At 31.8% G+C, this 13,484-nt stretch overlaps 2 protein-coding genes across 3 annotated transcripts in view; both read left to right on the forward strand.

Annotated features, from left to right (window-relative positions):
- LOC136989583 (dipeptidyl peptidase 3-like) overlaps nt 1-2,671 on the forward strand; it is a 37,904-nt gene extending 35,233 nt beyond the window's left edge. For both annotated transcript variants that reach the window (XM_067287799.1, XM_067287798.1), the window contains exon 18: nt 2,396-2,671. In XM_067287799.1, the coding sequence (XP_067143900.1) occupies nt 2,396-2,538 (143 nt within the window). In that variant the 3' untranslated portion in view covers nt 2,539-2,671. The remainder of the gene's footprint in view (nt 1-2,395) is intronic.
- A 3,165-nt stretch (nt 2,672-5,836) lies between these two features.
- LOC136989584 (dipeptidyl peptidase 3-like) overlaps nt 5,837-13,484 on the forward strand; it is a 59,049-nt gene continuing 51,401 nt past the window's right edge. Inside the window, exon 1 of the mRNA XM_067287800.1 lies at nt 5,837-5,909. The gene's annotated coding sequence lies outside the window, so the exon portion shown is untranslated. The remainder of the gene's footprint in view (nt 5,910-13,484) is intronic.

The raw sequence follows: 13,484 nt of genomic DNA on the forward strand, positions 1-13,484 counted from the left end.
TAATGCAAAATGTCACTGAAGCCCTGGTCTCACTATGCAATTTCCAGCCGCGCAGGCGACCACAACTGCAATAACTTGCGGTTCTTCTCATGGTCACACTTGTTCATTGACGTTGCAACTCTGAAACACATGACCCTATAATAAACTGATAAAATTACAGTAGCTTGTTTTTGACTACTTCCGTGAGTTTACTGACATTTTTACGTAGTACTTCATAGTATTTACGGAATTTTAGCCACTTTTCTTATTAAAATGGTAAGCAGTTCCTTTTCTGGAATGAATAAAATAAAAAAAAGGCAATTATTTTGATATAGCTGGCGAGAATACACAAAAAGATAAAATCTTTGATAAAACGAAGAATTAAAATCCCACAGGTATTCGTGAGCCTGAATAAGCTCAATCAATCATAATTCTGTAAAAGTATAAATCCTTTAACTATCTGTCAGGAGGATGAACTATTTTCAATGTTGTCACTGTATGACGTGGCACAAAGGCGTTTGCTGATTGGATGCACATTTGCAATCAGCGCGAGTAGAACAAACTTTTTGTTTCTAGTTGCGGTTGTAGTCGCGCTGGTTTTTGAGGGGGGATTACTAGTTAGTGGGAACAGCTGTTGCGGTTGCAGTCGCCTGTGTAGCTGGAAATCGCATAGTGTGACCAGGGCTTTAGAGCAACATATCTTTTTGGGTTGCAATTTGAAAAAATTGTAGACCTATAAATTCCCATTGTTGTCTGTCCTTCCTTAATCTTGAGAATGGAGTTAGATAGATGAAAGTCAAGACTAGATATGGAAGGTCCTGATACATATACAAACTTTTGTTACAAACTAGAAATCATATTATTTCAATTAAAAAATTTTCCCCTGAAAGGAGTTAGATAGATGACCAGCATGATTCTATTGCTAACAAGAAAAATATGATATATAAGGACAATACACTACTAATTTGAGGTGGAGAGCATATATTTTAAATTAAATAAATTAAAAATATGATTAAAAATGCAACCCAGCACTGTGATGATGTCACAATAAATAATTGTTCATTTGAATTCAAAGTTTATTCAATTAAGATTGTTTACAATTTTTAACTTTTGCAAGTAAAATTATTTCTCAAAGCATTAATATGTATAAATTTAAAGTTTCAAAAATAAAATAGACATTTCTTTACAAATAATGTGTTTGTTTGTTTAAAGATATAATAATTTTTTTTTTATCCAATAATACAATAATACAGCTTATGCTTATATCTTAAACAAGTCAAAACTAAAATTAATATCTCAAAAATAAAGCTTCCTGAAGTTAACCATAAACTCCCAGATCTTAATTCTTTCAATTATTGACATTTCTGTACTCTTAAATTCTGTCATCTAACAGTTCTCTAATCAGTTTGAAAATCTACAGAAACAAATTTAGCATTTTATGCTTGATTTGCATTTAATAAAATGAAATTTTTTGGTTAGTATTAGGGACACCACGTGACTTCGTCATATCACAATAAAATTGAGGCAGTATGTTGCATTTTTGTACTTTAAAATTAGTATTAGTATACATAAATTATCTTTCATTCCATCTAACCCAAGTGCTGATGTGTGAAATCAGAAGAAAATAATTGCTGACCATACAAGAAGGCAATTCTTACACTTGTTGGCTCTTACATTCTCTCATCATAGATTGCTTTGTTCTTGTGTTTTGTTTGTTTTTGGTGGCAATTTTCCATTTCACGCACGCATTTTTTTAAAAAATTTTTGGTCCCTAAATTCTGTTAAGCATGCTCAATTGCATCTGGGAGCATTGACTCTGTATCTCAAACAAAGTCATAGACTCTCATTTTTTATTATGTTTTGGATTCTTCATCACATTTAATAGGAAATGGCAAAGTTTAATCAAAATCAGTTGATCAAATTTTGAGAAAGAACACAATTCTGTAAGCCACATAATAGAAGTTTCACTGACAATCTACCTCAAAAAATAAAATAACCACATTATCAATGATAGAAAAGTAGTATTATATCCAGGAAACTAGTGTATGTCTAATATTCAATTAGTTGAACCAATCCAAAAGATAAATTCTAACAAATTTAGAATGTATGCAGGCAATAGTGACAGTTCAAAATTAGTCATCCGACAGTTGTCATTTCTCTGTCTTTGACAGTTTGCATCACATTATAAACTAATCAATGTTTTGAATCGTTTCACACTACGGAAGAAATGCTTAAAATTGAAATTTTTTTCTAATAATTAAATAAATAAAGAAGTCTTAATATGTCTTTATTATAAGAAAAGATTTATTTATGATATTGTTGTTTTCATGATAACTATGACTAACTCTATAATTGATTTTTTCAGTACATTTAACATTATTTAAAATGTACAAATGTACATTTATTTATTTTACAGGTGACACAGTTAATTTGAAAAATTATGAGGCCTCACCTATTGGTTTAATTCAGTCGTGGGTTGATCGTTTCAAAGATGACCAGCTAGAAGAAATTTTAATTGAAGAATGGCAAAAAGATAAATGCCATTTTAAATATAGTTAATAATGTATTATTTTTTAAAATTTGATAATTTTTTATGTGAAACATTTTTCTAAATTTACTTTGAATTATATTTAATTTTGTAAATTTTTATTGTTATAATAATTCAATTAAATTCTTATTTGATTAAAGTGTATTATTGATTAATATTTTCATACTGTATCAAAAAAATTTCCATTATGTTTATTTCTACTAACTTTTTAAATAGTTACAATGTCTTACAAATTAAAACATATATATACACACACATACAGATTATTCATTTTGTAGTGAATGTTTTATTTAAATTTTGCAATTAATAACAAATGTTTTTCAGATTTTATAATTTATATAAAGAACAAATTATGTGTACATTTTGATGATTTTGATTTGATTTGGGAGGCTTTGAAAAAAGATGAAAATTTTTTAGAAATTCAACCAAAAAGACGAATGAGACATACTGATATTGGGTCTAAAAAGGACTTATATAAATGTCTGTTTTATGAAATAATGGATGCATTGATACAAAATTGGGTTAATGTTACCTTTGGTGCCAAGATGGCGGCTCGTCTCTGATTCCAGCAAGGAAACAGTGGGACGCACGTTCTAACCTAACCTATTCTAATAATTTGGTTGCTAATAATTATGGTAATTTATTAGAATAGGTTTGGTTAGGTTAGAACATGCGTCCCACTGTTTCCTTGCTGGAATCAGAGACGAGCCGCCATCTTGGCACCAAGGGTAACATTAACCCAAAATTGTATTGACAGATTTTCAGACATAAAATCTTTAGAATTTTTATCACTTTTAGATGTTAATAATTTTAAATATTATGAAAAACAATTTCCCCGAGAGAGTTTTAATTCTTTAGGTAAATTTTATGGAGAATTTTTTGATTTATCTAAATTGCATAGCGAATCGCAATATTTATATTCGTGTCCGGACTATATTGACAAGTAACTATTGACATAAAAAGTATTATAATTAATGACGACCTAAACAAAGACATGCTAAAAGAATTATATGATTTAATATCATTAATTTCACGATATCATCTACGAGTGCGTCTGTTGAGCGCAGTTTTTCAACCATGAAGCGAATTCATACACTCAGTCGGAGGAAAGATTGTCGTCGCTAGCGTTGCTTTCGATAGAAAAAGAACTTTTAAATACGTCAATGGAATCAACGACAAGTGACTTTTATGATAAAGTAATTAACGACTTTGCGGAAAAAAAATCGCCGAATAGAGTTAATTTATAGAAAATAAAAAATCAAGTTTTTCTATAATTGTATTATGTATGTATTATTTGTATTTTAGAATTAAAATACATAAATTGTTTATTTTTGTCATCAGGGCCGGATTTACATAAGGGCATTTGGGGCCGGTGCCCAGGGCCCCCACAAAACTGTTTAAACATATTGTTCCCCCCCCCCATTTCTGTGACAGCCTAGTGTGACCTAATCATGAGGGCCATGGGCAGAGAATACCAAACCCGGGGGAAAAAAATCTATGAAACATATCTGAAAATTTTGGGAAAAAAATTTTATATAGATATTTTTCAATTAAATTAAAGTAATTAGTTTTACACAATAAAATATATGTATGTTTACAATAACCTTATTTTTAAATGAAATTTACAACTTCCTAGTTGAAATCTAGTTGAAAGTACAGGATTTTGAGTACATTTTCTAAATCATCAAATTTGCCTACTCTTAAGGGGACCCCCACCATATTTGTGCCCACGGGCCTCTGATTGTTAAATCCGGCCCTGTTTGTCATTTCCATTATTTGTTTAAAATTTTTATAGAACTGTGAGGTTTTGGACAAGTCCGAACCGTCGCGAAAGACTTCGGCGTCCGAAGGCTGATTGTCCTAAAGATACTTGTCATCTTTGTCTCCTCCACCACCACTCGCATACGAATAGACCCTAGACAAAGGCCGGATGGCCAAGCGGTCAAGGTGTCAGCCTACCGCTCTGGGGGACCCGGGATCGAATCCGAACGGGTCGAATAATCCCCAGGAATTTTTCGGGGGGTGGTCCGTTCGGATATGTCGGGCCCCGTCCCTCACCACCCGGTCGCCCCATTATGGGCCTGGCCGAACCCATAATGGGCCTACTAAAAGAGGCCCTCTTAGTGCCCACAGGGCGGAAAGAGTTAAAAAAAAAAAAAAAAAAGATCCTAGACCATCACTGACACTTAATTAATAGATTGCCCCTGGAAGTCGGCTTCTTACAGAAACACAGCTTCCCTATCATCAAATGTGTCACGTCACACCATTGGCTGCCGGACTGTATCAGACTTGACTGTATTGACTTGACACATCAGGTACAGACCGCCCTGAGTTCTTCAACAGTCCAAATTTATTGTCAGAACAGTAGACAGAAGTCTTAACCGCTCAACCGTATGACATATATTGAGAACATTCTGTATTTAATAATAACGGATGAAATTTGACCCAATAATCTAGTGTCATATATCAGGAGTCGCGGTAGTGACTCCCTGGCAAGTGAAAAAGTCACTGACTGACTACATATATAGGAATCAGAGTTTCCGATTTTCGGAAGTCGATTTTTCCGCCCTCAAACATCTATGGTAACTTCGAATATCTCGTCTCGTTCGACGGAAAATCATTTTCTTAGGTAGTGTGCAAAATTTCAAGATTTTGTATAAAGCGGTTGCCGAAATATAAGCAATCTGCAAAAAAAGCAGTATTTTCTTATTCTTCGTCCGGCACTGCAGACGCTCGTAGAGAGAGCCCACTGGGTCCAGAAAGCTCAAATTTTAAACTTAAGCCTTTCTCGTTATTAGTGAGGTGCTGGCGAAACTTCCAGGGTATAGGTCAAAGTTTACGGGGGAGCTATTTCGGTTTTACGGCTTAAACGTTTCTCGACGTTTTCGTTGGCTGTGACGACGGATGTGCACCTGCTGGAATTAAACTACTTTAGATAGAAACGTTACAAGCATATCATCACATTTGTGTCAAGCCGAAACAGAAAAATCTACGCTGCGAAGCTGTTTCCTTTCTCTAGGAAATACCTAGTAATAGTATGCGGTATAATAATAAGCGGCCGGTTGGCCGAGCGGTCAAGGACCCGGCCGCTCCATTGTGGGCCTGGCCGAACCCATAATGGGCTCGCTAAAAATAGGCCTTCTTGTTAGTTTCCACAGGACGGAAAGATTTTAAAAAAATATATGCGGTATAATAGGTAGCCCATAATAAAAATATTATACAATTTTAAAAAATATATAATATTTTATTCACATGGAATCTTCCGATACGTTAGAATAAATATTGAAATTTTCGAAACAACAGTGTGGCAACACTGTCTCTCAACGTGTTGCTCAGTGCATGTGACAACATACTCGAACGAGTGTTGAATTTGTCGAAATTTGTAAGACATTACGTCCTATATATTTTCATTGCTTTTAGATTAACGAAATATTTTATTATATATATCTAGCGTGGTTTATTATTTAACATTTCGGTACTTTTCGTGGGCGCCAGTCATTTTTACTACTATTTTTAGCGAAATTGATTTCGTAATTCACACGTGTCTAATATATTACAATGAATACGTCTATACACGTTTGTACATCATTGTTTATACACAACTCGTGTTGTACACATGTTTATACACAACACAACACGTTTTTTCTAAAACTGGATTGAAAATTGAATGGCGCCCATTTAACGGAAAAGTGCTAACATTTCTAATGAATAAAACAAATCTCGTTACCAAATAGCAGTAACTTTGACATTTATTACTGTTTTGAAAACCGAATCGTAGATCTTTCAATTATCATTTCGTATTTGCTCTCTAAGTAGCTTCGATATTGAAAGTTTTGATTAAAATCGATATTTTAAAATAGCGTAATCAATGTTTAAAGTAGATGAATTAAGTATAATTGGTATTTTGTCTAATCAAAAATTTCAAAAACTCGTAAATGTTACTGGTTGTGTTGTTGCATGTAAATGACGTAAACAAAACTATTTATACAGTCTATCGATTTTTTTTTTATATGAATTGTTATTTTGAGAGAGTAATTCGATCACAGTTCTGTGCAATATATGTAATATCTAGTTGTATTGATTTATAATAAATATGAATGAACATGAAAAAAATTATAAAAATACTAGCAGATGAGCCTGGCATTGCTTGGGCAAAAAATAACAATAGCTAAGATTAAGATTACAGTATTAGATTATAACCAATCTTACTCGTTTTTGCCGGGTGCAAGAATTCGGTTCACCCTCTTCCGAGATTAATTAGAGAATTTTTTATATGGGTCTAAAAATATGTTCGATTTCCCACAAAAACCGCATCTAAAATAGTACAGTAAAACCTGAATTCGGGGTAATCCTTAAGCCTTAATCCTTACCCTTTCCCCTGCATGGGGGAATTTTGAAAAATCCCTTCTTAGTGTACGTTTTTGTGATGTTTTCCCAAACTGTGTACCAAATTTCAACTCCTAACTGTTTGGGCTCTGCATGTTTGTTTTATTCTCTTTCTTTTTGTTTTTAATGTGTTACAATGTCTGTTAATAATAATTTATATAATAAACTTATAGATTGAGGCTTTTCTGGTTTTATTTTCTTTAGTAATATATAGTAGTACTTTATGTAAATTATAATTTTCTGCTTGTTTTCACTACTATCATTTTCTTTACAGTTTATGCATAGATATATAAAAATTGAAACAGTATTGATGAAAATGAAATCAAAATTTTTCAAAGAATATAGAAACAAAAGTGGTTTTGTCTTTATGCTTTGTGTTCTTTAGTTGGAACATAAAACAACAGTAAATTTAATTACAGAATACAAATAATTTTTGAGTTGGAAATTCTGTTACTCTATATCTCATTTTATAATTTTTACTATTTTTGCTTGTCTTTGTTTACACGGAATTAAACATTTTAAAAGAAAAATAACATTTCATTAAAATACAGTTGAACCTCACTACAATGATATTTTGGTGACCAGGAAAATAGTATTGTTATACAGAGGTTATTGTTGTAGTGACGTCTTGAAATTTAAAAACTGAGATCATTAAGAAAGTGAAAATAGTTTAAATATTAATCACTACAATTCATTAGCAATGCCTTACCATCCTTGTTTGTAAATTTTATTTTTTACTGTCTACTTGGACAATGATTGTTAGTAGGACGTTAACGGGTGTTTAATATTTGATACAAAACTGACAGTTAGATCAGAAAACAAAACTTTTATTAAATTCACCTGCAGCAGTAATTTTTCCTGTTTCTGTATTAGTTGTATTTATTACCAGGTTTTTTCTCCATTCTTCTTTTTCTTTTAACGATGGGTAACCTATTTTTTTAATTAACTTTTTATATTTATCTTCAAAGGACTTACCAGTATACTTTATTTCTATTTTTTCTTTCTTCTTTTTTCTAGGTAATTTCTGTAGCTTGTAGTTCTTAAATTTGATGTTAGGTGACAAAATTATTCTATTTATTTTTATTATATCGTGTTTTTGTATATTCTTGCTAATACTTACAGGTAAACTCAACGTTGGTAATCTGATTTGTTCCCTTTTACAAGTTCTTAAATATTAGATTTCTGCTTTGATTTTTTCTATTTCCTCTGATAAATTTTTATTCTGCATCTTCTCAAACACCAGACCTTCGGCTGTTGATTTATTTCACATTAATAAGTTTTTTGAAGATAAATATAAAAAGTTAATTAAAAAAATAGGTTACCCATCGTTAAAAGAAAAAGAAGAATGGAGAAAAAACCTGGTAATAAATACGACTAATATAGAAACAGGAAAAATTACTACTGCAGGTGAATTTAATAAAAGTTTTGTTTTCTGATCTAACTGTCAGTTTTGTATCAAGTATTAAACACCAGTTAACGTCCTACTAACAATCATTGTCCAAGTAGACAGTAAAAAATAAAATTAACCACTACAATTTATATAATACCCTCTGATGGGTTCTGAATTATTTATTAATCAGGAAATTGTATTACATCATTTTGATCTTTATGTTGTCTTAAAAAAATTTGTTTTTTTTTTTTTTGCTTTGGCTCATCTTTTGTAAGCTGTCATTTACAAATGCTGAATGAATAGCATCAAGAGCAACAAGTTTTTTTCCAATTCCAGGAATTGTGGTTGCCATGTGTTGAATTGTTTCCATTTGAGAAATAACTTATAAGATATTGGGTAGTTTATATGGAACTGATTCTTCTTCCTCTTCTATCAGTCCCTAACTCTTTCAGAATTGCTTCATGTTTGCAGTCTATAAATATAACTCTTCATCTACAGAAATGTATTCTGCTGCCACAATATCTATGCTGTTGCCTGTAATACTGGAATACTTTTGGAGTAGTTCTGGAGATCTCTGCTTTAAAATACCAAAGGCATATTACCAGCCTCACTGTTTGACACCAGGTCATCATTCTCATTGTCAGATAACGTAGATATGTCATTCTCTTGAATGAAGACAATTTTTGCTTCTTTCCAGCAGTTCTTGATTGTAACAGGTTGAAAATTTTACCAGAAGCTGGCACTCATCTCATATGCTTGTTTTATGTTTGTTATATGGATTTGTTAACTTCCTTTCAGAGAGTATTAATAAATGGAATCTGTACTTTGCTTTAAAACTCAGAATTATTCCTATATCTAGTGGTTGCAGCACTGACGTACAATTGGGAAGAAAATAGCACATTTCAATATTACGTAATGATTGTATGAGCATACAGTTATCTACTAGAAGAGCTATTTTTTCTTTTTCTTGTTTTGTTCACCATAAGTAATCCACTCATTGAAGATGCTTCAGTCATCTAACATTTTTCATTTGCTTTATAATTGAAATAAGGAGTGATTATGAGTATGACTGGAGATAGAAAAATTAAAGAAAAATAATTTGAGAAAAGAAACCTTACCTGGCATACTTCTCATGTTCTTTAGATATCTGCATTTTACTGATCTTCTAATTACAAGAGATGCTAATTTGTCCATTCCTGTTGAGTTGTAACACAGAACAACAAGATGGTAAACAATCAAAACAATGCAAAACATCTTTGCATGTTTTTCCCTTAAACATAAATGTTTTTAATGCATAAATTGGAAAAATAATTCAGTTTCATCTGTACTGTAGATGTCGTCAGGTGGTACCTTTTAAGGATTCTTTCATTTTTTTCTCACATCAAGAATTTGCTTCTTCAAGTGGCATTGATTTTTCTTCTCCTGAGGCAACTTTGAAGTGCTGCAGACATCTGTTGCTAGCTTTAAATTCCATGTGTCCAATTATCCTTGCAAAATGTGTTGATTTTTGGCACAGGACTGGCCCATTTATTGGTACATTCTATGCCTGCATCTCAGTAAACCAATGAAATGTTGCACTGTCAACATCATCACAATTAAGTATATTCAGATGTTTCTGAGACGGATCCATGTTTCCATCCACTACACTACTCAATTTCCTTCCATTTCTTTAAAAATGTTTCCAGAGTTAACTGAACAATACCATACTTCTTTGCAACTTCTATTTGCTTCATTCCACTATCAATATCTTTGAACACTTCTAACTTTATTTCTAAACCTATTTGTTAATGTGCTTTTGCCATTTTTTCTTTTGTTATCTGCTAGTATTACTATTTTCTTTTTCTTGGCCACTAGTAGGAGCTCTTGTCTGGCAGGAAAAGGAAACACTTCATGATTGGTCATGCCTGCAGTTCCTTGTAATAGGATTGGTTGAGGTAGTGATGATGATCACAATGCCACCAATTAGCTAGATGTAGACAAACCATTCTAGAGTGCAGGGGAGGATCCATAAGTAACACAATTAGCAAGTAGGTGTTCCTAGTTCTTCATCGTGCGGCTCATGCATCGATCAGTCACAAGCCATGCCAACACAGCTCGATAGTCATATCATTGTATCAAAGGTTTTACTATCATTGTAGTGGGTGATAAATTACAGTATCTGTGTAGGACTTCAGCTGGGATTGCAGAAGTCCTATTGTATTTACCTATATAGGTAGACTCTTTTTAGTCTAAGAAATATTTGGTTAATATAGAGAGCTATATTGTTTATAGAAAATTAAAATATTTAAATAACTTTAATAATATGAAAAATAAGTTTTTTGATAGTTTTAATAGTGTCTTGATTTCATCAATGTGTTAACTGATTTATTGTTGACTTACTATAGCTAATAATTAAAATCTCAGGTATTTCAACAGGTCATGTTCTGTTATAGTAGCTATTTTATAAACATAAACAAACATCAACAGCCAACCCGATACATTAAAGCAATAAACCAACCAAAGCCAAATTTTCGGGCTGGAATCGGCTATATTAATACTAAATTATGAGATAATTTGGTCGGTTGAGTGCCTTGGGAGGACGTGGGCGCTTGATGTGTCCCCAGCCGGCATTGTAATAGCCATTGATGGTTGTAATGTAAGCTTATATATACTGGAAGAGGAGATCGGACCGGAGGTCCAGGTAGTGTAATTGGCAACACATCTGCACAGTGAGCAGAAGTTGCGGGTTCGAGTCCCACTTCGGGCCGATTCTTTTCTTCCAGTTCGTTCTAAATTATTTAAATTATAATTATTAAATTTAGCAAGAGATGGTGCCTAATGCCTACCTCTAATACCAAATTATCTCATAATTTATTATTAATATAGCCGATTCCAGCCCGAAAATTCGGCTTTTGTTGGTTTATTGCTGTAGCTATTTTATGTTTTATTTCTGTCTTTTTCTTTCTTGAACTTTGTGTGTTATTTCAATTATAACAGTATTCTAATCTTTATTTTGTATATCTTTATGATATGTCTAAATTATATTAATCTTTTGTTTTTTTATATAAGATCTATGCAAGAGATGAAGAAAATTATATAAATAATTTGCAAATTATGGTTAATGTTACCGATGGTTCAAAGATGGCGGCTCGCACATTCTAACCTAACCTAACCTATTCTAATAATTTTGTTGGTAATAATTATGGTAATTTATTAGAATAGGTTAGGTTAGAATGTGCGTCCCCACTGTTTCCCTTCTTCTATTTGCTGGAATCAGAGACGAGCTGCCATCTTGGAACCATAGGTAACATTAATCCAAATTATATAAGAAAAATAGTAATATTGCTTGGAAGTTAATTTCCAGAGTTATAAATTTAAAATATACCACATATTAGAATGAAAAACATTTTAATATTGTTCAAAATAATAATAATGATGATGTCCTTCCTCACAAGCTACATTATTTTCTGTTTGTTTAAAATCTCATGGAAGTATATTTTAAACTTCATTTAAATTTATTGCCACCAATTTATTTGTAATGTACTGTACATTAAGTAATGAATTGATAACAGTAAATTTAAATGATTTTTAACCTATTTATTCCACTGATTTGTCTTTCACAAACAATTTCTTATATCTAAAATAATGTTAAACAAAATTTGGGGTTATAGAAGAAATTATCTCTTAAAACAATTAGAAGTATTTTTTAATTTAATTTTGTAATTTTGTATTATACAATCATTTTCTGATTATCGTAAAGAATAAAACATAATGAATCTTTTTCGGAACTTTTGTTTTCCCAAATCTTTCATCAAAAGTTGTATTGTTTCTTTGTTAATAAGTTATTATTTCATCAGCTTAAAAGTCATTTAAATGATCAGACACAATTAATTTATGAATAATTTTTATCATTTTTGAGTTTTTCCATCTTTAATTCAAACTCCAGAAATGACAAACACTTGTTTCCTACAAAGTCATCATGCTGTTTCAAAACTTTACAAACCATTCAGAAACATATGAGCAACAGAGAACATCGTTACAATATATAGTTTATTAAATTCTAAATTTCAGACACATTTCTATCCTACTTGTAAAAAGTTTGTCTACTCCTTGTTCTATTATTACAAACAATGACAGCAATTTACATAATAAAAAAAAGGTTAATTATATGCAAATAGTGTATGTGAATGAACTTACAGAGAGAACAATAAGACTAGTTAGTTATCACAGAGATGTTGAATTATTTGTTTTATAAAATAATTATAATTAAAAAAACTTAAATTTTTTAAAATAATAACAAAAATTTGCTTTATTGTAGCTTGCTCATATTTAATATCAGTTTCTATCAGCACTGACTGGAAACAAAGTTTGGTCTTGGCATTGTATTAAAAACTGAACTTCTAAATAATAAAACTCATTTAATTAAAGGGAAAAATAATACTAAGTAATTAGGTTAATTGAATATAATTGTTATTAAAGTATTCTGTTAGTATTGCTTAAAATTTTTATATAAAAGATGTTTCTAATGGGTTTCTAAAAATTATGCTTTTCTTATGTAACTCCAACACCATGTTAACAGCTCCAGAGGGCATCAGCGTCCTTGGCATTTGCCAGAAATGCCAGATGTCCTGTCCACCCCTAGTTTCTGTTATTCATTGTAAATGAGCACCAATAAAGCAGATTTTTGTTTACAGTAGACCCCCCCTATAACACAGTAGATACGTTCCGTGTTATATGAATCCGTGTTGTACAAGTCACTTAGATTTTACAAATACATGAGCCATTCACAGTCCAAAGCGATTAACTTACTTGTTATATTTAAAATAACTTTCTTTAGTAATCAGGCTTAAAGGCACTACACGACAACAATTTTTATGGCCATTGAATAATAAATGATTTTTTCACAAGAAAATTCAACTTTCCCACCTAAACTATCCGTATATACATGTACCGCTGGATGGCGGTCATCCAATCAGCGTCCTCACTATGCTGGTAGCTCTCAGGTAGGTTCGCTGCTTGTCCACTATTGGTCCAGATTTGACCAATCCTGTCGAGACATGACAATCTGTCTCATTCTTTTACCATGTTATACGAGCCTCTTTTAGCATGTTATATGAACACAGTCACAATTTTTCTGCCATGTTATATGAATCCATCTTATATGAACCCATGTTATAGGGGGGTCTACTGTATATGTTCTCT

The sequence above is a fragment of the Centruroides vittatus genome, unplaced genomic scaffold, assembly GCF_030686945.1.
Source record: "Centruroides vittatus isolate TY-2023 unplaced genomic scaffold, ASM3068694v2 scaffold_712, whole genome shotgun sequence".
NCBI lineage: Eukaryota > Metazoa > Arthropoda > Arachnida > Scorpiones > Buthidae > Centruroides > Centruroides vittatus.